The sequence below is a fragment of the Peromyscus eremicus genome, chromosome 8a (assembly GCF_949786415.1).
Source record: "Peromyscus eremicus chromosome 8a, PerEre_H2_v1, whole genome shotgun sequence".
Classification (NCBI taxonomy): Eukaryota; Metazoa; Chordata; class Mammalia; order Rodentia; family Cricetidae; genus Peromyscus; species Peromyscus eremicus.
This window is the reverse complement of record NC_081423.1, coordinates 60,244,715-60,265,595: the sequence shown is the minus strand read 5'-3', so window position 1 is coordinate 60,265,595 and position 20,881 is coordinate 60,244,715. Positions and strand designations below refer to the sequence as shown.

Sequence of the window (20,881 nt, the reverse complement as noted above, 5' to 3'; positions counted from 1 at the left end):
CTCTTCTTGGCAATAGGGAAGGAACTAAGGTGAGCCCACAGATTGGCACTTACTTGAAAACACTTTGAAGGATAAGCAAACAATGTGGAAACATCTTACAGCTGATAACATTCGTGTATGTGAACTGAAGCCCATGGGGAAAACCCCAACAAAGAACACGGTTTTAAGCCACCATTTTTCCTACTGTTTTCTGCAGTACATCTCTTCACACGTTGCAAACTTGAAGAGTGAAGTTTTTGAGAAACTCATTAAACACCTTTGCCACTGTGCAGAAGGATTCCGGGAGATCGTAAAAGCGGACATGCGGAGACAGATGTTTGCTGAACTCTTCCTCTATTGTGACAGTGGAAAGGTAGGCGAGACACCGAGAGCTCTACTTCTCACACTGCTCGTGAGGGGCCAGCTTTGACGTGATGGTTGTTGGTGTTTTAAACTTCTGATCTGTCATGCTTGATGACTGTGGCCCGCTGACCACCAAATTGATTACTAAGGGGGAAAAGAAACATCTAGAGTACAAACACAGACAGAACAATCTACTTTTTTAGTTATCTGATTAAAATCTGACTTATCAGCTACTTTCTCAAATTGCTATAAAAATTTCTAGACCTTACTCTGTGTTTGTACCTTTGATTATTGAATGGGCCCACCCTGTACTACACCTTGTGTGGCAATGCTTCTCGGCATTTTTAACTTGTTCTAAGTCTATCTCTTGTGTGTGCAAGTGCCAACAGAGGCCGGAAAGGGTTTAGAGCCCTTGGGGCTGGAGTCACAGGCATGTGTGACTCTATTTGGGTTCTGGGATCTGAACGTTAGTCCTCATGATTGAGCAGCCAGTGGGCTTAAACACTGAGCAGTCTCTCCTGGCCCTTACGCTAGACCTTAAAAAGTTATATTCAAAAGTGTTTCTTTTCTCTCTTTTTTGTTTTTGTTTGTTTGTTTGTTTGTTTTGAGACAGGGTTTCTCTGTGTAACAAATAGCCATGGCTATTCTGGAACTCACTTTGTAGACCAGGCTGGTTTTGAACTCAGTGACACCCACCTGCCTCTGCCTCCTGAGTGCTGGGATTGAAGGTGTGTGCCACCATGCCAGGCTCAAAAGTGTTCCTAAAAATGGATTTGGAGGAGAACTCCGATCCAGGGTATCAAATGGACTTGCAGCAGCAGACACAGACCTAAATAAAATGTATTTGTTTAATGAGCTTGATATTTGTTTATTTGTAGCCCCATGCTCCGTAGCGACTTTTGATGTAATACTGTTTAACTTTACAAACATTCCGGTATGGTGATATTTTATTTGTACTGAAATGTGATTTTATTTGTATGTTAATAAATAAAGTTGCCTGGGGGTCAGAGCTAATAGCAAGCCATAGCAGAGCTGGGTGATGGTGGCACATGCCTTTAATCCCAGCACTTAGTAGACAAAACTAGGTAGATCTCTGTGTGGTCAAGGATACAACCAGCATTGGAGACACATACCTTTAATCTCAATACTAACCATAGAAGATCTGGAGGTCTGTACAAACAGGCAGTGACGAGGCGGTCATGTGATTGGGTTTACAACCAATGAGAAGGCAGAACAGAAAGTCTATATAAAGACAAACACTCAGGAAGTAGGTCTCTCTTGGCTGAAGAGGCTACCTGCAGCAGGCGGGTAAGGCTCTTAGCTCTGATCTCTTGGCTTTCTTCTTTGCATTGGTTCTGTGTTTCTTATTTAATAAAATGGTTGGTTACATCTACATTCCAGTACTCTAAGCATGCAGGAAGTAGCAAAGCATTGCTAATTATTTAAGGTCGCAGGTTCTTCTGTCTCCATTGAAACAACTGTTTGTGGCTTTGCTGATGATGAAGAGTTCTAGTTTTAAAACAAACAAATAAACAAACAAACAAATAAATAAGTCATTGAAATGTACTGAATATAACTAAAAAAATTTCCAAACGTTCTCAAACCTACTAATCACCATCCCCCTTTTCTGCACTAAGACTTGCAACAGAATGCCAGGTTACTATATATTAAAAAAAAAAAAAACCAAAGCAAAATGGATGTGGTATGTGTCCCCTGAGCTACAACTCGTGTCTCTAAAAGGCATCTTCCCCCCCAGCCTCCACATAAGGCAAGCACATCAGGAGCCTGTTCAGTTATTTTGGTCTCTTTACAAATCTTAGATACATACAGTTGACATTGACCTTATACCTTACAAATGGAAAATAAAATGCCAAAACAGCTTCAGGTGCCTTCTCACACCAAGAGCAAACCATGGTGTAAGAACACAAATGCCTTTTCATTTGCTCTATCTATTTTAAATATTTATTTCATTTTACATGCATGCCTGCTTTGCCTGCTTTGTATACATGTGCCATGTGCAGTGCCCGAGGAGGCCAGAAGAGGGCACTAGAATTTCTCCAACTGAAGTTACAGGCAGTTGTGAGCCGCCACTATTGTGGGTGCTGGGAACTGAACCCAAGTCCTCTGCAAAGGCAATAAGTGCTCTGTGATGGTTTGAATGAGAAATGTCCCCTATAGTCTTAGGCATTTCAATGCTTGATTCCAGTTCATGGTGCTATCTGGGGGAGGTTTAGGAGGTGCAGCTTGTAGGTAAAAGGTCTGAACCCACTTCTGGGTGAAAAAACTTACTCAATCCCACCTATCTCTGAGCATGAAATCCCATCAATTCCTGCACTTGCCCCAAGATCAGGCCACACAATCCCTCCAATTCCAAGCTGCCCTGGGAAGCTCCACCCCCCCATCCCCCACCCCCATTACAAGCCACCCTGGGAAGCTCCACCCCCCCGCCCCACCCCACACACGAGAAACCCTCTATAAAGCCCGCCTTTTGCTTAGTTCAATGCTGCTGCTTGCCAGAGCAGAGGCAGCCATCCTCCTGTGTCTCTACCAATAAATCTCTTAAGTGAGGCTTGTGCAGCATGACTTTGTGGTATTCCTTAACCCCTGACTGCCAGGATACCTTTCCCTTAAGAGCTGCAACACTTTTTTGGGGCAAACTTTCCCCACAGAGCTGTAACACTTACACAGGCTTGCTGCAGGAAGTATGTCACTGGGGGCGGGCTTTGAGAGGAAAAACCCTCACTTTCTCCCAGTTCGATCTCTCTGATTCATGGGTGGCTGAGGTGTGGACGCTCAGCTTCCTGCTGCAACAGTCATGCCTGCCACTTGCTAACATGCTGTCCCTGCCATCATGGATTCTAACCCTCTGGAAACAAGCCCAAGTAAACTCTTCTATAAGTTGATTTGTCGTGGTATTTTATCACAGCAACAGAAAAGGAATTAATACATGGTCTTAACCCTTGAGCCATCTCTCCAGCCTCCACCTTTTCATTTTAAAATGTATCTATAACTTATACAGCTTCCAGGTGTCCAGACACCAATGGCCACTTCATGTAAACCGCTAGCACCTATAATACGATCATGATGGAATTTTATAATTAAAATGAATGAAGGCAGTAAACAGGACTCAAATAGGAGATGTGTCAACAGCAAGGCATGGTGGTGCATGCCTTTAATCCCAGCACTCAGGAGGTAGAGGCAGACAGATCACTGTGGAGTCAAGACCAGCATGGTCTACACAGAGATTTCTAGGCCAGCCAGGGCTACAAAAATGAGATCCTGTGTCAAAAAAAAAAAACACAAAACAACATGTAAAATAAATGAAAAAAGTTAATTAAATAAAAATAAAACAAAAATATTTTAATTTCAAAAAATAAAAGTATTTAAATTTAAAAAAAAAAGAGATGTATAGAAAACAATGTATCCCCACTCAAAGGCTTTCACAAGGAGAGAAATAGGTTTGGTCTGGTTTTTCATTCCTCCCCCTTGCCGCCACCTTCTTCTCTTCCTCTTCTGGCAACTTTTGTGGGATGTTTGTGACTTGCGGCCAGAAGCCTCCTTCCCATGCGTCTTCCCCTCCACGGTCTGAGTGACGCACAGCTGTTTTTCGCTGTCACTTGAGCCTGTCTGCCTGTCACCCACCATTTGTGCCGCATCGCCAGTGGAGATGCCAGGGTTTGTAGATTTGATCTCAGTGCAGAAATCAGAACAGGACAAGAAACATGCAGACAGTGGTCTCTGGGTGACATTAGATCTTTTTCCCTTCTTGCTTCCCTTAGCTGGTTCATAATCCTTCCTTTCCTGGCCACATGCACACTTCATCCACCTTTCTCAGACATTGTCATCTACCTCTCAGAGTGCTTCTGGGAAAAGTCTGCAAAATTGACAGGGGTCTCTGGGTTTTTCTTCTTATGTTCTTCTCTCTGCATGTCTGCACAAAGAAAGTGTAAGCAGGCATCATACCCTTGGCTTCTTGGGATCACCTTTAGCTACCCCGACTGTGTTCTTCACTAGTATGAGCAGAGCAGGACACAGTGTGAACCCCATGCTAGCTGCACCCATGAAAACCTCCTCCGGAAAGGAGTTAAGGATATTCACAAGAATAGTTAAAAAAAAAAAAAAAAGTCAGAGGTTGAAGGGAATCAAAATAGAGAGGATACTGAATGGAGCTATAATGTAGCCACAGTGACCTAAATATTTATAGTCATTATCTTCAAGTTTGAATCTAAGCTTTCTGCTAGTGAGTGTGAAGGGGGCAGGGAGACAGACAGATAACGAACATACCCATGGGCATTTTTATAAGAGAAATATAAATTATTGCTAAGAAAAAGTGTTGAGGGGGCTGGGGAAAGAACTCAGTTGGTAGAAGTATTTTCTGTGCAAGCATAAGGACCTGAGTTTAAGCCTCAGAACCCATGTAAAAAGCCAAGCATGATGGCATATGCTTATAATCCCAGCACTGGGCAAGTAGAGACAGGTGGGTCCTGGGTGCTCTGGCCAGCTGGCCTAGGCTATTTGATAAGTTCCAGGTCAGTGAGAGACTCTGTCTCAAAAGACAAGATTGTCCTCTGGCCTCCACATGCATGCATGTGTAATGAGAGAGAGAGAGAGAGAGAGAGAGAGAGAGAGAGAGAGAGAGAGAGAGAGAGATTTGGGTTTGAAATATAACCAAGTATTTCTCCTGAAGGTAGTCATCCAAGGGATCCTATGTGCCTGGGCATGGTGGCACACACCTTTAATCCCAGCACTCAGGAGGCAGAGGCAGGTGGATCTCTATGAGTTTGAGGCCAGCCTGGTCTACAAAGCCAGGACAGCCAGGGTTGTTACACAGAGAAACCCATCAAAAAGCCGAGAGAGAGAGAGAGAGAGAGAGAGAGAGAGAGAGAGAGAGAGAGAGAGAGAGAGAGATTGTGATCCTATATGATAGAGTGAATATCTTTTGTTATGTACTCCTAATAAATAAATCAATTAATTTTATCAGGACACGTGTATTACTTATGTATCTATGATGAATGTGTGCAAGTGTCCATGCACATGCCTTGGTGCATGTGTGGAGGTCAGAGGACAGCTTACAGTAGTCATCTCTCTCCTTCCACCTTGTGGGGCCCAGGATTGAACTCAGGTTGGCAGCCTTGGTAACAAGTACCTTAACCTGGTGAGACATTTTGCTGGTCCCTATAGCCTTTCTCTCTTTCTCTCTCTCTCTCTCTCTCTCTCTCTCTCTCTCTCTCTCTCTCTCTCTCTCTCCCTTTCTTTCTTTCTTTCTTTCTCTCTCTCTCTCTTTCTTTCTTTCTGTCTTTCTTTTTTCTTTCTTTCTCTCTCCCTTCCTTCCTCCCTTCCTTCCTTCCTTTCTTTCTTTCTCTCTTTCTTTTTCTTTCTTTCTTTCTCTCTTTTCTTTCCTTCCTTCCTTTATCCCTCCCTCCTCCCCCCCTTTCTTTCTTTTTGTTTTTTCAAGGCAGGTTTCTCTGTGTAGCCCAGGATGCCCTGGAACTTGCTTTGCAGACCAGGCTGGCCTCAAACTCAAAGATCCGTCTGCCTCTGCCTCCTGTGTGCTGGGATTAAATGTGTTGGTAATCACAACCAACTGAGAGAAAAGTAATTCTCAAAAGGAAACTGACATTTTGTAATCTTGCTTCTCAGATCTCTGCTAATTTAACTTAAATCAGGAATATATTCTATAAAATGTGTGATGCCTATTTGTCTTTCAAGCACTTCTTTGAATGGTGCCTCTTGGACAGAACTTGCTCGGGTATTCTGGTACCGTGATTTTTACTTCCTGGTAAAATGCCTAGAAGGCAACTACTGTCTGTTGGCCAGTTACTTTAACAGCAACTCCAGTGCCATGGTCAACACGGTGGGGTAATATTGGGAGGAATTAGTAGAGGTTTGCTTGTGCTCCTTGTTTTTCCTCCCATCATTAAACAGGCATGTGATGATTTTGGAAGGAAAGTAAAATCCAGGATACAAAAGTCAATTGACTTTCTGAATGGATATTTTTTTCATCAGTGGTTGAAACAAACATTTAGAAAACCTGGATTTTAAGATAAAAATACTGGGTTCTTGAGAAAGACTAGAGAATCCTACAGCAAGGAAAAATAAATAATAGTATCAAAAATTAGTATCAAAGCAGTTTATGTCTTACTAGGAAACTGGGGCCAGCTGGTGGGAAGAGGCTGGAGACTGTGACTAACATAGAGGTCATCTGAGTCTCTAAGTTAGATTACTACCTCAGTCTCCATTCCTTGGCCCTAATCAGAGCTGGAAGCTGAAGGTAACATTATAAACATTTGGAAAGTACAAGTAGGCGGCAGGGTGGGGGAGTTAAGGACAGTGGAAGGTGGTCTAAGTAGATAGACCCAAGAGCACTTTCCATTCACCCTGACAGCCAATGATTAGCATTCCTAAATATGCATTGTGAAGGGGGTCGCTTGTGCAGAGAAGTTCCATGAATACCTCTAGAAAGCCACTGAGGGTACAGAAAATAAAAACCCTAACAAAACTTCCAAATGAGTAAGCAGCATGATGTCTGTATACGACACAGTCAACAAGCCCAGTGACTGGCACCTGACGGCAGGACGCCACATAGGCACCTAAAGAAAAATGGACAAAGAACACAAACACACAATTCCTAGAATCACTGTATGCTCAACAATAGAAAGAAAACATTTCCCCAAACATTCCTAGTGAAAGTTAATAGCGCCGGGCGGTGGTGGCGCACGCCTTTAATCCCAGCACTCGGGAGGCAGAGCCAGGCGGATCTCTGTGAGTTCGAGGCCAGCCTGGACTACCAAGTGAGTTCCAGGAAAGGCACAAAGCTACACAGAGAAACCCTGTCTCGAAAAACCAAAAAAAAAAAAAAAAAAAAAAAAAGAAAAAAAAAAAGAAAAGAAAGTTAATAGCTATTGTGTCTTTGTGAAACAATCTAGACATATCTATTTAAATAAATGTGTGTGTGTGTGTGTGTGTGTGTGTGTGTGTGTGTGTGTACACATTTCAAACAACTGAGCCTATTCCAGAATTTTTTATCCCATAAAAATAACGGCTTTAGTGAACAAAGAACTATATGTGATAGGCTGATTCTTGAGAGGCACAGAGCTATCGAGAGAATGCATACCTGTTCAGGAAATGCTTTAAGAATGATAATGCATTGGTTGTGGTGGTTGAAGGAGAAGCAGGATCACATGTCAGCTTCTAGAAAGACCCAGATTCTCATTTCAGGTCACCATCAGAAAAGCCAAATTTGCTGTATTATAAAGTCAGGAAACCTGGTCTTCAAACTTCCCCAACTATAAAATCCTGCCTGGTGTTGCCCAGTGCATCCTTCCAGATATCCCAGAAGATCTGTAAGCTTCTGTCTGGGAGATCACTGGGAATATTTGGGAGGAAAGAAGGAAGATACTGGAATTTTTAAAAAAGCTGAACAGCTCCAGAAAGCAGGGTCCTCACACTGGAAGACAAGCATCTGTGGATGAACCAGCACAGAGCACTGTGCAGAGAAGCAAGATGAAGAGCCCCTGGCTCAGGGAAGAAGTCAGCTGGTCCTTAACATCCTGCCAAATAATCTGAACCAGCTCTCCCAAGAAATTGGGCTGAGGGAGAGGCTGCCCTATGGAGAACCTCCCTTCAGGAACTGTGAGAAGACGAGGAGGAACAGGCAGAAGATCTCTGGAAATGGAGATGGTAGCAGTACCAGCGAAGTACCCCAACCCTCTAGAAAGATAAAAGCTTGAGTAGACCACACTGTTGAAAGTAAGGAAACTAAAGTGGGCATGGTGGTGCACACCTTTAATTTCAGCACTGGGGAGGCAGAAGCTGGTGGATCTCTGTGGGTTCGAGGCCAGCCAGTTGTATATAGTGAGTTCTAGAACAGCCCAGGGCTACATTGAGAGACTGTCTCAAAACAAACAAACAAACAAACAAACCAAAAATCAGAAAGAAAGAAAGCTGTGTGTGTGTGTGTGTGTGTGTGTCTTTGTGTGTGTCTGTGTGTCTATGTGTGTGTGTGTGTGTGTGTGTCTGTGTCTGTGTATGTCTTTGTCTGTGTGTATGTGTGTGTGTCTATGTGTGTTTGTGTGTGTGTTACAGAATGACTGCAAGGGGTTAAAAAAGTAAAGAATTTCAAAGGAGCCTGAGAATCCAGAGCTGGGAAACTGATAAAATTCGAAAGGAGTCTGTGGGAATGAGATAAAGAACCAGCTAGAAACTTCTGGGGAAGCTCTGTGGCTGCTGTTTTAGAGTCAAGCTGCAGAGGGAAACGGGACAATGGGAAGATGGTAAATGAGAAGGCCATAGGCCATGTGATCTTCAGGGACTAAGCCAAGCTGAAGCCCCTAAGGCAGTCAAAACTTTCTACCTGTTGGCTCTGGATGTATCCACCAGTGGCCAGACAACAGGCTGGAGGGAGCCGTGAATGTCTCAGTCTATTCACATCCAGAGCTGGGAAAAAAAGTCTCCTTTGCTGCTCTGCTGGTATTAACCCTGTTATTAGTTCTACAGCTCAGAAGAAAGTGAGGAAAGACCCAGTTTATAAGCAAACTGATAGTAATTCCACATATTTACTTTATAAAATGTATCTAAATGCATGCTAGGAGGTGTATGTAAGATTAGACATTGCAGCATATTTTTCTCAAAATGCCAGAAGCAACCTAATTTCTATTAATAAAAGAATGCTAAGAAATTACAGTGTTTTCGTATTATACTATATAGCAGTTAAAATGAATAAAATATACTTCTTTTTTCTTTGAGATTTATGTAGTTTTTACTTTACATGTATGAATAGTTTGTCTGCATGAATGTAAATGCACCACAGGTATGCCTGGTGCCAGAAGAGGGGGTTGGAATCCCTGGAACTGGAGCTATAGATGGTTAGGAACTGCCATGTGGGTGCAGGGAACTGAACCTGCAAAATCAGCAAGCCATTTCTCTAGCCCCTAAAATGAACAAAATATAGTTATCTACATAAATTAGATCCCAACATTGAGGAAACAAAATCACTTTGAGAGCTAGTCGTGGAAGCATACACCTGTAATCCCAGAACTTGGAAAGACAAAACAGGTGAATATTGAGTTCCAGGTCAGCCTGGGCTAACTACCAAATCTCAGGCCATACTGGGCTATATAGCAAGGTCCTGGCTCAAGCCCCTTCCAAAACCACAATTTAAAATGGCAATGTAAAGAGTGATTCATATGTTTTAGCAGTCTAGCACACTTTTGTGCATGCTTTTTTATGTGTGTGGGCATGTTCATGTGTGCATGTATGTGTATGCATGCACATGTAGAAGTCAAAAGAGAACCTTGGGTGTTGTTCTTTTTGTTTGTTTGTTTGAGACAGAGTCTCTCAATGGCCTGGAACTTGCCAAGTCACCTAGGCTGGCTGGCCAGTGAGCCCCAGGGATCCACCTGTCCCCACTTCCCCAGTGCTGACACACCACCATGCCCGGCTTTTGTATGTAGGGCCTGGGAACTGAACTCAGACCCTTGTGCTTGTAAGACAAGCACTTTACCAACTGAGCCATCTCCCAAACCCTGTATGTGCCTTAAACAATTGTTAATTCCAGCTACTAAGATCACAGGTGGTGTTAGCTTTACCATGTTTTGTTTGTTTTTCTGTCACGAAAATTTTCTCAAAATAGTGTATAAACAAACAAGTAAGGAGCACAGGTCAGGTTAGGTAAGAACTGAGACCTGTGCATTGAACTCATCAAGTAAAGCCAGTCACAACAATTCTTTGTTAAATATCCACTAAGCCCAAGGCATTTTGACATGTAACAACGGGAGAAATGACTATAAGATCCAGCTTATTGAAATAATGAATGTAAGATCTAGCTTATTGATTTTGATGCAATAGCTTTTATTTTTATGATAATGATGGAGCTGGTGGTGGTCACAATGATAAACCTACTCAGAAAGTCATGATCTAGCATCACAAAAACTTTTAAATCTGCTGCAGCTACTCATCGCAATCTTTCCATGTAGGTGAAGGCCTTGGATCGGCAGAGGACACTGGCCTTGCTGGAAACATTCTATGATCAAAGCTCACAAACTACGAGGAGTTTACTCCGAAACCCAAGACAATGTAAGTGTCACTCAAAGGTAAGAGGGTACTGAGGCTGGGTGTCGGAGTAAAACTGTAGATAACACGGGATCATTTTACTCCTGAGGGATCTCTGCATATCATCCCCCTGAGTCATGGTAGCCATACCTTATCTACTGTTCATACTCCCACAGAATTCACTTTTCTTCGCAGCTACATGTATTTCTCACCAGAGAGCAATATGCAAACTTCTGCCACAGCAGAATTCAGCTAGAACGAATTTTAAATGTGTTTCAATGAAGAAAGCCCTTGATGATGCTTTGAATGCCTTAGGAATTAAGTTAAGATTGGTTATTCTGTTTATAATGTCCAACTTAGAGTCTAAGATTCTAAGTCTTAGAGTTCTAAGATTTCTGTGGGAGATATTTCCTTTTCCCAAGCAGCTTTACTTATATTGCTTTTATTGTAAAATATACATGTATACCTTGCATGTTAAAATATTCTTTTATATGTTTATCAATAAATATCATTACAGGGTTGTTGTTGTTTTTTACACTTATTTATTATGGGAGGGAGAGTGCCACAGCACTCCCGTGGAAGTCAGAAGGCAGCTGTAAGTTCTCTCCTCCCACTTTGTGGGGCCAGAGGATCCAATTCAGATCTTCCCTCTGGCTTAGCAGCAAGTTCCTTTACTTCCGAGGCATCCTCTGACTCTATTTTTATTTTTTATTTTTAAGAGAATGCCTTTTAATGGCTGAGTTTGCTAAACAATATTAATATCTTATTCCTGTGTGTAGACTTATTACTTGGAAACTTAAGAATCTGTAGGTAGTATACTAAAAGCTGTAGGAGCCACAGTGTTATAGTTCAATTACTAAATATTTTGGGAAGAATGGGGGCAGACAGGATTTTGTGGAATTTTATTGGGGGGATATACTTTTTCAGATGGGATCTCACTATGTAGCCTAATAAGTCCTGGGGACTCTAAATCTCTCCCTCACCTGGGATCACAGCCTGCATAATCATATCCAGCAGATTTTGTTGCTGGGATCAACAGCAGGATCCTGGTGAAAAGCATCCAGTCAGTCTTTTCCTGAAGTCCTTCCTTCTTAACTCTATGGCACTCTTGTCTCTCACTCCCTTTCCTTCTTCTGTACTAGAAACTGAACTTAGCGCACAACCTACCCCTGAGCTTCACTCTAAATTCTTTGCATAAAATTCTGAACCACATGTCCACTTAAGTCATAGAAGAGTTGAGAAATAAAGAATTGAAGGAACATGAAGGGATGGACAGTAAACCCAGTGAAAGCTTGCCATCAATAAGGCTAGCTTTTGTTCATATAGTGTAGGATTTTTAATTTTTAATTTATTATTATTTGGGTATGAGTGTGAGGTGTGTGTGTTTGGGGGGTGCACGCATGCCACAGTGAACATGTGGAGGTCAGAAGGCAACTTTGTGGAATCGATTCTCTTCTTCTATCTCTGTGTGGGCTCTAGGGATCAAACTCAGGTCCTCAGTGCTATGCATCAAGCACATCTCTCCAGCCTGTATTACAGCTATTTTAAAAGGTACTTGAGATGGAAAGACAGTTCCATTTCCCGTCTCTTTGCTGTGCTTATTGTGTGGAAAGGGACCACAGAGGTAAGGGACAAATCTCATTTAACTATCCAAGCAACACTCCAAAAAGCAAAATAAAAGACACGTTCATTTTGTAAACCACACCATCCGGAAGGGCTGATAATTAATTCATAGTAGTGAGAATTCTTTGTGTTCCTTGAGTTTCTAATTGCAGCAAAAGGTACCTGATTTTGTATGTTTGCTTGGAGTTGTTGTTGTTGTTGAACACAGGATTTCTTTATGTATGGAACTCACTATGTAGACCAGGCTAGACTCAAACTCACAGAGATCTCCCTGCTTCTACCTCCCAAGTGTTGGGATTAAAGGTACGAGCCACAACACCCAGTTCTGATATTTATTTTTAAAGTAATAAGCTTATGTTATATCTCTGCCCTCAATGCTATTTTTTGCATTAATTCAATAATTCTGGTTCTATACTATAAGATTTTATTTAGATAACTCCTTTGTTGTGTGCATTAGGGCCATTAATTGAATTTGAGGAGATAGAGTTGCCTGAGTTCTGGGGAGATATGGATATGAAGAAGCATATTTATGAAGACTTTGATGAGGTGCTCTTAAAGATGAATGTGATAATGGCTGAAAAACTTGCTAGCAAACTCCAAGAAAATGAAGATCAGCAGAGAGAGACAAGTGCAGACCAAGAACCATCCCCAGAATCAGCCACAGAGCCAGGAACACCACTGACTTCAGAACAAGGAGCCAGCAAAGGAAAGAGACCCCACAAAGGGTCTCTTACAGGACAAGGACAGGGCAAAGGGTCGCGCAAATCATCCAGTTCAGGACAAGGATCTCGCAAAACGTCAGTAGCAGAGCCAAGATCGCACAGAGGAGGGTCAGTGGCAGAGCAAGGGTCTCGCAGAACTTCCGCAGCCGAGCAAACACAGCAGAGAGGGTCCATTGCAGAGCAAGCGTCCCGCAGAACTTCCGCAGCCGAACAGGAGCCACAGACAGGGCAAGACCCAAACAGTGACTCCGTGTCAGAACAAGAACCACACATAGGGTCAGTCATAGAGGATCAAGAAGGATCACAGAGAGGGTCAATTTCAGAACTTGAGCAACACAGAGCATCAATGGCAGAAGAGCGCAAAAGGTCATCTGTAGATACTGGGTCTCGTAGGAGTTCAGAAGCCGGGTCGCGCAAAGGATCATTGATAGACCAAGGACAGCGCAAAGGAACTAGAGGTCAGCGCAAGGGATCAGCAGGACGCAAAGCGTCAAATTCAGAATATGAAACACATAAAGAGTCCATAACAGAAGAGCCACAGTACGAGTCAGAACAAGGATCGCCGACAGACACCATTCTAGAAGAACCGGACGCAGACTCAACCTCACAAGTAGAAGAAAGCGGCACCTTAAAAGAAAGTGAAGCCTCGAAATTCGATAAAGTGGAATCTCAAGAAGAAAAGCCTTTGCCGACCATAAAAGAAAAGCAAGCCGCCATGGATTCCCAACAGCGTGAGGAAGTTCCTGCAACCAGCAAAAAGCCAGGGGGCAGGAAAAAAGATCGCCTTCCAGGTAGTTATTTAATTCTATAAAAATCATCTTTCTGTACACACATATACACTTTCTGGAGTGGCTGTTTAAAAATCTTTTCAGAAAGTATTCATTTAAGTTAGGATCTCTGCTGGTGTATCATGTCATGGAAAACCACAGATGTATTTTGGTACTCAATACTTGAATCTAAACTTTAAACACTCGATTAAATGAGAATCAGAATGCTTATTATTAATTTACCTAGAATTTCATTTTTACCAGAAGTCCATTAATATGAAATCTAGCAGTGTTTTAATTGTTTGTTTTTAAGCAGAAATATTTCTGTTTTAAATGAAAATCACTTTTAAATTTTCTTTTATTTCAACAACAACTGGCTCAAGCATGGTGGCATATGCCTTTATTCTCCACATTCAGGAGGCAGGGGAAAGTGAATTGCTACAAGTTGGAGGCCAGCCTGGTCTACATAGTGAGTTCCAGGCCAGTCAAGCCTATCTAGAGAGACCCTGTCTCAGAAAAACAAACATATAAAATCAGGATTTTACATCCTTCATTTTTGGATTTTTTTTCTATAAGAGTTTCCAAAAACTGTGTTTCAGACCAAAAAAAAACCCACTCTGAATTTTAAATATTTTAAAGTATTTTTAAATTTTATTTTATGAGTATGGGTGTTTTGCTTGTGTACATGTCTGCTCTATGTGTGCAATTTCCACAGAGGCCAAAAGAGGGCCTTGGCTCCTCTGGAACTGGAGTTACAGGTGGTTGTGAGACAGCATATGGGAGCTGGGAACAGAACCTAGACCCTCTTCAAGCATAAGTGCTCTTAAATGGCTAAGCCATCTCTCCAGCCCCCTGAATTTTAATATATATTCATCCCATTGGCTAGAATTTAGACATCTAGTAACACTTTGCTATAAGAGAGGCTGGGAAATACAGTCTCACTCTGTGTGGCCAAACAAATAGCTTTTGCCACAGAACCTCTCTCAACAATTAAAATTATTAAGTGGTTCCATTGTGGTTGGTTATGATACACATACATGGGAAGGTCTTGGGGTTTGGGCTGTTATGTATGCAAGGAATTTTTCTCATTAAGCTCACTCAGAATGTCTAATAAATTATATTATTTCTAATCCATAGGAATTTTCTTTTCTTCTGTGTGTGTGTAGGGGTGTGTGTGCATGTCACAGTACATGTGTGAAGGTCAGAGGACAACTTTCAGGAGTCAGTCCTTTCCTTCTACCGTGTGAATCTTTGGGATTAAACTCAGGTCATCGGACTGGACAGCAAGCACCTTTCCCTACCCGCCGTCACACCCAGCCTTGTCTTTTTCTTTATTTCAGTAGGAGCTTCAAAAATGGACTCTGAGAAAGACAAAGCCTGCGAACCGAAGCCCCAGCACATAGAAGGAAAATCATGGTCAGGTAGCATCTCACTCAGTTTTCCTTGTCTTTGTACACTAGAGGGAAAGCATGGTCAAAGTGGAATAAAATGAGCTGTGTTGTGGAATGTGTTTCTCACAGGTGAATTTTTGGCCTGTGACTGGAAGGTACATTCTGAAGATGAGGAGCAGGCAAAATTAATCTACGGTGACTCCAGATTCACAGGTGCATGTTAACAAACTCGGAAACCCAGATGACAGTCTAACACATGGCTCGAGTCCACCACTGTGCCTGGTGCTGAAGGCTGGGTTCAGCTAAAACACACTGACATCCCTATGCTCTCTTGTCCCTGGGAACTGACAAACCTAAATAGAAGCAAGACAGGATTTTGTTTTGTTTTGTTTTGTTTTTGTTTTGTTTTGTTTTTGTTTTGTTTTGTTTTGGTGGTGGTGGTATGCTTTTGGTAGTGACATATGCTATTGGTGAGCGTCCTCAGGCTTTAAAATTGCTGGCATTGGTATACTTTATTTTTAACTATTGCATACCCTCACACTGCTTTAAAGACATGATCCAAGCATACAAAGGAATCAGATATTAGATAGAACTCAATAAAAATGATAAATTATTTATTTTCCTAGTAGGTCTATACCCAAACATGTTAGGCAGGTGAGTCTGTCTTGTTTATGAAGACTTAACAAAGAAAAACTATTGAACTGATGGAAGAGCTGTTCTTAGCGCTCAGATAAGCCATGTGTTATAGCTACAATTATTTCAAGTAACACTCATATTTTTAAAAATGCTATTTTATTATTTTCTCCATCACTTTAAGTAGTAGAACTAATTATAATTAGATCAAGATTATTTTCTACATGCAATCTTTTCTCATTTAAGCTTGAATCAAATAGTGAATTTTGTTTTTAATTTAGTTAATTAACTAATTGGTATTTGCACATGTGATTTTTGCATGTTTTTTGTGCACTTACGCATGGGTGCATACATCCATGCATTATGTGTGAGAACCAGATGTTGATGTATCTTTTTCTGTTGCTGACAATTTACTATTTGGTAGATAAGGTCTTTCATGGAACCTGGAGCTTGCCATTTCAGCTACACTGGCTGTTCAGCATTGCCACAGGATCTTCCTGTCAACATCCCATAGCCCTGGGATTACAGGCACATGCTGCTGCACCCAGTTTTTACATGGATCCAGCTTCTCATGGTTGTTCAGCAAAGCCTTCACCCACGGAACCATTTCCCAGGGCAAAAATGATACACTGTCCATTCTCAAAATGTTTTAATGAACATGCATAATGTTTGTCAAGTTCCTATGACTAGCAAGTTCATACTCTTTCTCTATGTCAATTTTGGTTGGCAATGTTTTTAAAATCTTTGGGTAATGATTTCTAAGTTACATCAGATCCCACATAGAGTCAAAATGGCATGAGTGGTTGACTCAAGGCGTAAATGAAGCATGAGTCAGTAGGCTAACATTTTATGAAAAATTTCACTTCATGTTGCCACATTGCTCTCCCAGACAAATGTGTTAGCTGACCCTGTCAGGGGGAGGAGCTGGTGTGTAGCATTTACTAATGTAGGTAAGTGGGAACTCCAGCATGGAGCTGGCTTTGTGCATAACCAGCTCCAACCGAGGACACCCTCTCTCAGCCTCTCAGCCATAGTCTCCGTGTCACTTTCAATTTTAGTCAGTTCCCTTCACAGTGTCTCAAAAATGGCCACAGGAGCATCTATCTATGTATCACATTCTACCAATTCAGCAATCAGAACACAAAACAAAAATCTCCTCAGTGGTTCTCAAAATAGTGCTGAAGCTAATTCTCATTGGCCTGTAGTAGGCTGTGTTATTGTCGTATGTGAACTCTTGGCCAATCTTACATCATATATCCATGGAGCCAGGGCAGGAAGGCTCGGTGCCCTCTCACTCCTCCTTCAAACTGGCGGTGGAAAAGAATTATTCTCCAAAGAAAACCATGGATGCCATCCTCATAGAGGGAGCGTGGAATCCCGAGAGGCAAAACCAATGGATGTCAGAGGCAGAGTTTTAGCTCAGCAGTACTGTCCGTGCTTAGGGTGTGCAAAGCCCATGTTCAATCCCCTGCTCCAAAGCAAGGTGGTGGGAGGTTTCTATCACAGCAGGGGCTTGGTTTTTTTCCCTGAAACTGAGGGAAGCATCTACTTTGCTGTCTGATCCATCTCCCTGCTTCACAGACCTGCATGCGATTGTTAGGAATATTCAGACTTATAAGGAAATAAAAGGAAGAAGTGCCTTCGATGGAGTTTCCCTCAACTTGCTGCAGTTTGTGCAACTCCTAGAGACATTTGTGGGTGAAGACACTCCCTTAAGTGTCAGCCAGAGTCTCACCTCCTTCTTTCAGAAGAACTATTTTGAAACAAAACAAGAGAAGATGAAAGCCTTGGAGCAGGTGGGTAATACGACTTACCAGTGCAGCAAGTAAGGTCACTACTTACTATCCATCCATCTCCCACCCTCGGTCGCTCCGAGTGTGGTGTCTCTAAAAATGTATGGCCAAGTGCACCACTTTATTTCAACTAGCGTAACCATTAAATGCCCTTTTGGTGGTCAAGATCACGCTCCAGAGAACTCATTTTCCTAAAAATGACATGATGGCTGCTGGCAAGAAGTGGCTCAGGGTGCAGCTCTGTTCCTATTCTCTGAAGCCCGAGGAGCAGATAGATATACAAAGATGTGGAGCTGTATGTATGCACTGTCTGCCTTGTGAGTGCATATGCAAATGCAAATGCACATGCTTTAGGGATATGTTTATGCCTTGAGTATGTGTTTTTATTCATGGGCCCCCAGTGGCACACACGTCCTAAGCACTTACTGCTTTCTTGAGTGATAAGTGCATGCACACACATTACCTTATATGAGCAATTTACTCTGTCTCATGGGAAACGTAGGAATTAGTCTCACTAAGTTTATTCAAGCAATCTCATCATTCTCATGAGTCTTCTCAACTCAAGTCCAGTCTTGATATCTCTTCAGCCTCCTAAATGCTGTCCCTTTCCCTTAACCAACAAGTACTTATTTACTCGTGTGTGTCTCTGTGTGTGTGTGTATCTATGTGTCTCTGTGTGTGTATATCTATGTGTGTGTGTGTGTGTATCTATGTGTCTGTGTGTGTGTCTGTGTTTGTATCTATGTGTCTGTGTGTGTGTCTGTGTGCCTGTGTTTGTATCTATGTGTCTGTGTGTGTGTCTGTGTTTGTATCTATGTGTCTGTGTGTGTGTCTGTGTTTGTATCTATGTGTCTGTGTGTGTGTCTGTGTGCCTGTGTGTGTATCTATGTGTCTGTGTGTTTGTGTGTGTCTGTATGTGGGTCTGTGTGTGTCTGTGTGTGTGTCTATGTGTTTGTGTGTGTGTCTATGTGTTTGTGTGTGTCTGTATGTGGGTCTATGTGTGTCTGTGTGTTTGTGTGTGTATGCCTGTGTGTCTGTGTGTATGTGTCTGTGTGTATCTATGTGTGTGTGTCTGTGTGTCTCTGTGTGTGTATATATGTGTGCATGCTGAAGATCAAACCTAAGGGCTTGCATAATTTAGGCAATGCTCTCCTACTGAGCTGTATCTCCAGCCCTTGGGGGAATTTTTTGGGTTTGTTGTTGTTGTTGTTGTTGTTGTTTTTGATTTTTCGAGACAAGGTTTCTTTGTGTAGTCTTGGCTGTCTTAGAACTCGATTTGTAGACCAGGCTGGCCTCAGACTCACAGAGATCCTCCTGCCTCCCGAGTGCTGGGATTAAAGGCGTGTGCCAGCACACCCCGCTAAGCCCTTGGGTTTTGGACAGAGAGCCTTGCTATGTAACCCAGTTTGTCCTTGAACTCACAATCCTTCTGCTTTAGTCTCCTGAGTGCTGAGACTGTAGATATGTGCCATCATGGCTGCCATATGCATTATTTTTAAAATTAATCTATATAGTAATTCAATAATTGTCAATTATTATCTAATAAAAATATTTAGTGAAAATTCTAAAAAATGTAAAAAAATCAATGTTAGGTTAAATAAATGTTAAATATAAACATTTTTCCTTTTTCTTTTAAAAAAGGATTTATTTTATTTTTAATTATGTATACGTGTGTGTGTGTGTGTGTGTGTGTGTGTGTGTGTGTATCTATGTATGTACATATGAGTCTAAGTATCTATGGAGGCAAGAGGCTTTGGACCCTCTAGAGCTAGAGTTATAGGCAGTTGTGAGCTGTTAGATATGGGTGCTGGGAATTGAACTTGGATCTTCTGGAAGAACAGCAGGATGTGCTCACAAGTGCTGAACCATCTCCCCAGCCTCACTAGGGTTTTTTTTTTAACACAGCCATTTTTGGTTGTTGTTATTTGAACACTGTCATTTATTCATCTCTTTTCTTTACAAATCATATGCCCTTAAAAAGCCAGGTAGAGTGTTCCCCTTGCTCCACATCCTCTCCAACATAAGCTGTCTGCTCAGCCTTGGTGTAGGGAGGATGGGACTGGACCTGCCTCAACTGAATCTACCAGGCTGGGCTGACTCCCCAGGGGAGACCTTGCCTTGGAGGAGGTGGGAATGGGTCGTGGACTGGGGGGGAGGGCTGGGGGGCTGGGGAGGACGGGGGAATCCATGGCTGATATGTGAAATTAAGTTAATTATAAAATAAAAAATATATAAAATCAAATAAATATTGTAAGCAAAATAATGAATAAAAAAGCCAGGTAGAGCTGCCCATGTGTTTATGTGTTTATCATCATTTTGAATAACCAGGGAGGGAGTAAAAGAAATAATAAAAAACTTTTAAGGAGTATATTATTCTTACTAATCTAAAGTGTTTTGGTCTCATACAGCAAATTCCTGGATGTTTTTGGTTGAGAAGTGAAACAGGGAAATGGCAATTAGGGGATTAAAATCAGTCTCTGCATTTCCCTTTAATATCCTTAGCCCCAAAGCAAAGCTGTTTCCAAAAGGAGACAGAGATGCTACACTTTCTTTAAATGCAAGACTATATCTCCTGTGCTTATGTTCCTGTTTGTAACCTAGGCTAGACAGAACGCTTTCCAAGTCCGACGGATGCTTCTTCTAGAAGCCCTCTTCCAGAAGTGGGACAATGATGGCTCAGGCTTTCTGAGTCTGAATGAAGTGGATGATCTCCTGTATACATACAAGGAGGGAATGGAAAGAGAGTCTATGAAGAAAGGTAAAATATTAGCATGTTCCTGCTGTGGTAGTAACCTGACTTTCAGTTTCTCAATGCTATGCCATATACACAAAGTCAAAAACAAGCATTAGCAAGAAGGCTGGGGAGTGACTCAGTTGTTAAAGTTCTTCCTATGTAAGCATAGGCTCTGAATTTGGATCCCCAGCACCTGCACAAAAGTCAGGCACTGGGGAGGCAGAGGCAAGAGGACCCCTGGGGCATATTGGTCAGCCAGTCTAGCTAAATCAGTGAGCTCCAGAATCAGTGAGTGACCCTGTCTTGAAAACAAAGTAGGAAGTAATTGAGTAAGACAGCAGCATCAACCTCTGGCTTCCATGTGCACATACACTGGCATGCACAAGTGCACACACTCATAAACATGTACATAACACTCCTCTGTCTCTGTCTCTGTCTCTCTGTCTCTCTGCCTCTGTCTCTGTCTCTGTCTCTCTATCTCTGTCTCTGTCTGTCTCTGTCTCTGTCTGTCTCTGTCTCTGTCTCTCTCTCTGTCTCTCTCTCTCTCTCTCTTTCTCTCTCTCTGGCTGTTCCAAACCTGCTGGTACATTTAATTTTTTCTTCTTCTTTCAGTCCAGGGGTTGAATTTACAGCTTCACGTATGATGGTCAAGCCCTCTGAGCTGTATCTTTCTGTCCTTTACTTTACTTTTTAAATTTTATTTTATTTGTTTATTTTGGTTTTTCAAGACAGGGTTTCTCAGTGTAGCTCTAGCTATCCTGGAACTCTCTTTGTAGACCAGGCTGGCTTTGAACTCACAGAGATCTACCTGCCTCTGCTTCTGCCT

The 20,881-nt window shown here is 42.1% G+C and overlaps 1 protein-coding gene across 2 annotated transcripts in view; it reads left to right on the top strand.

Moving 5' to 3' along the window:
- The window catches only part of Efcab5 (EF-hand calcium binding domain 5), a 112,703-nt gene that overhangs the window by 49,964 nt on the left and 41,858 nt on the right, over positions 1-20,881 (top strand). The window contains exons 8-14 of one of the 2 annotated variants that reach the window (XM_059271249.1): positions 197-352; positions 10,317-10,416; positions 12,473-13,528; positions 14,848-14,925; positions 15,025-15,108; positions 17,110-17,324; positions 19,923-20,079. In XM_059271249.1, coding sequence (XP_059127232.1) covers positions 197-352; positions 10,317-10,416; positions 12,473-13,528; positions 14,848-14,925; positions 15,025-15,108; positions 17,110-17,324; positions 19,923-20,079 — 1,846 coding nt within the window. Of the gene's footprint in view, positions 1-196; positions 353-10,316; positions 10,417-12,472; positions 13,529-14,844; positions 14,926-15,024; positions 15,109-17,109; positions 17,325-19,922; positions 20,080-20,881 lie in introns of both variants that reach the window. The other variant, XM_059271248.1, reaches the window with a different exon arrangement.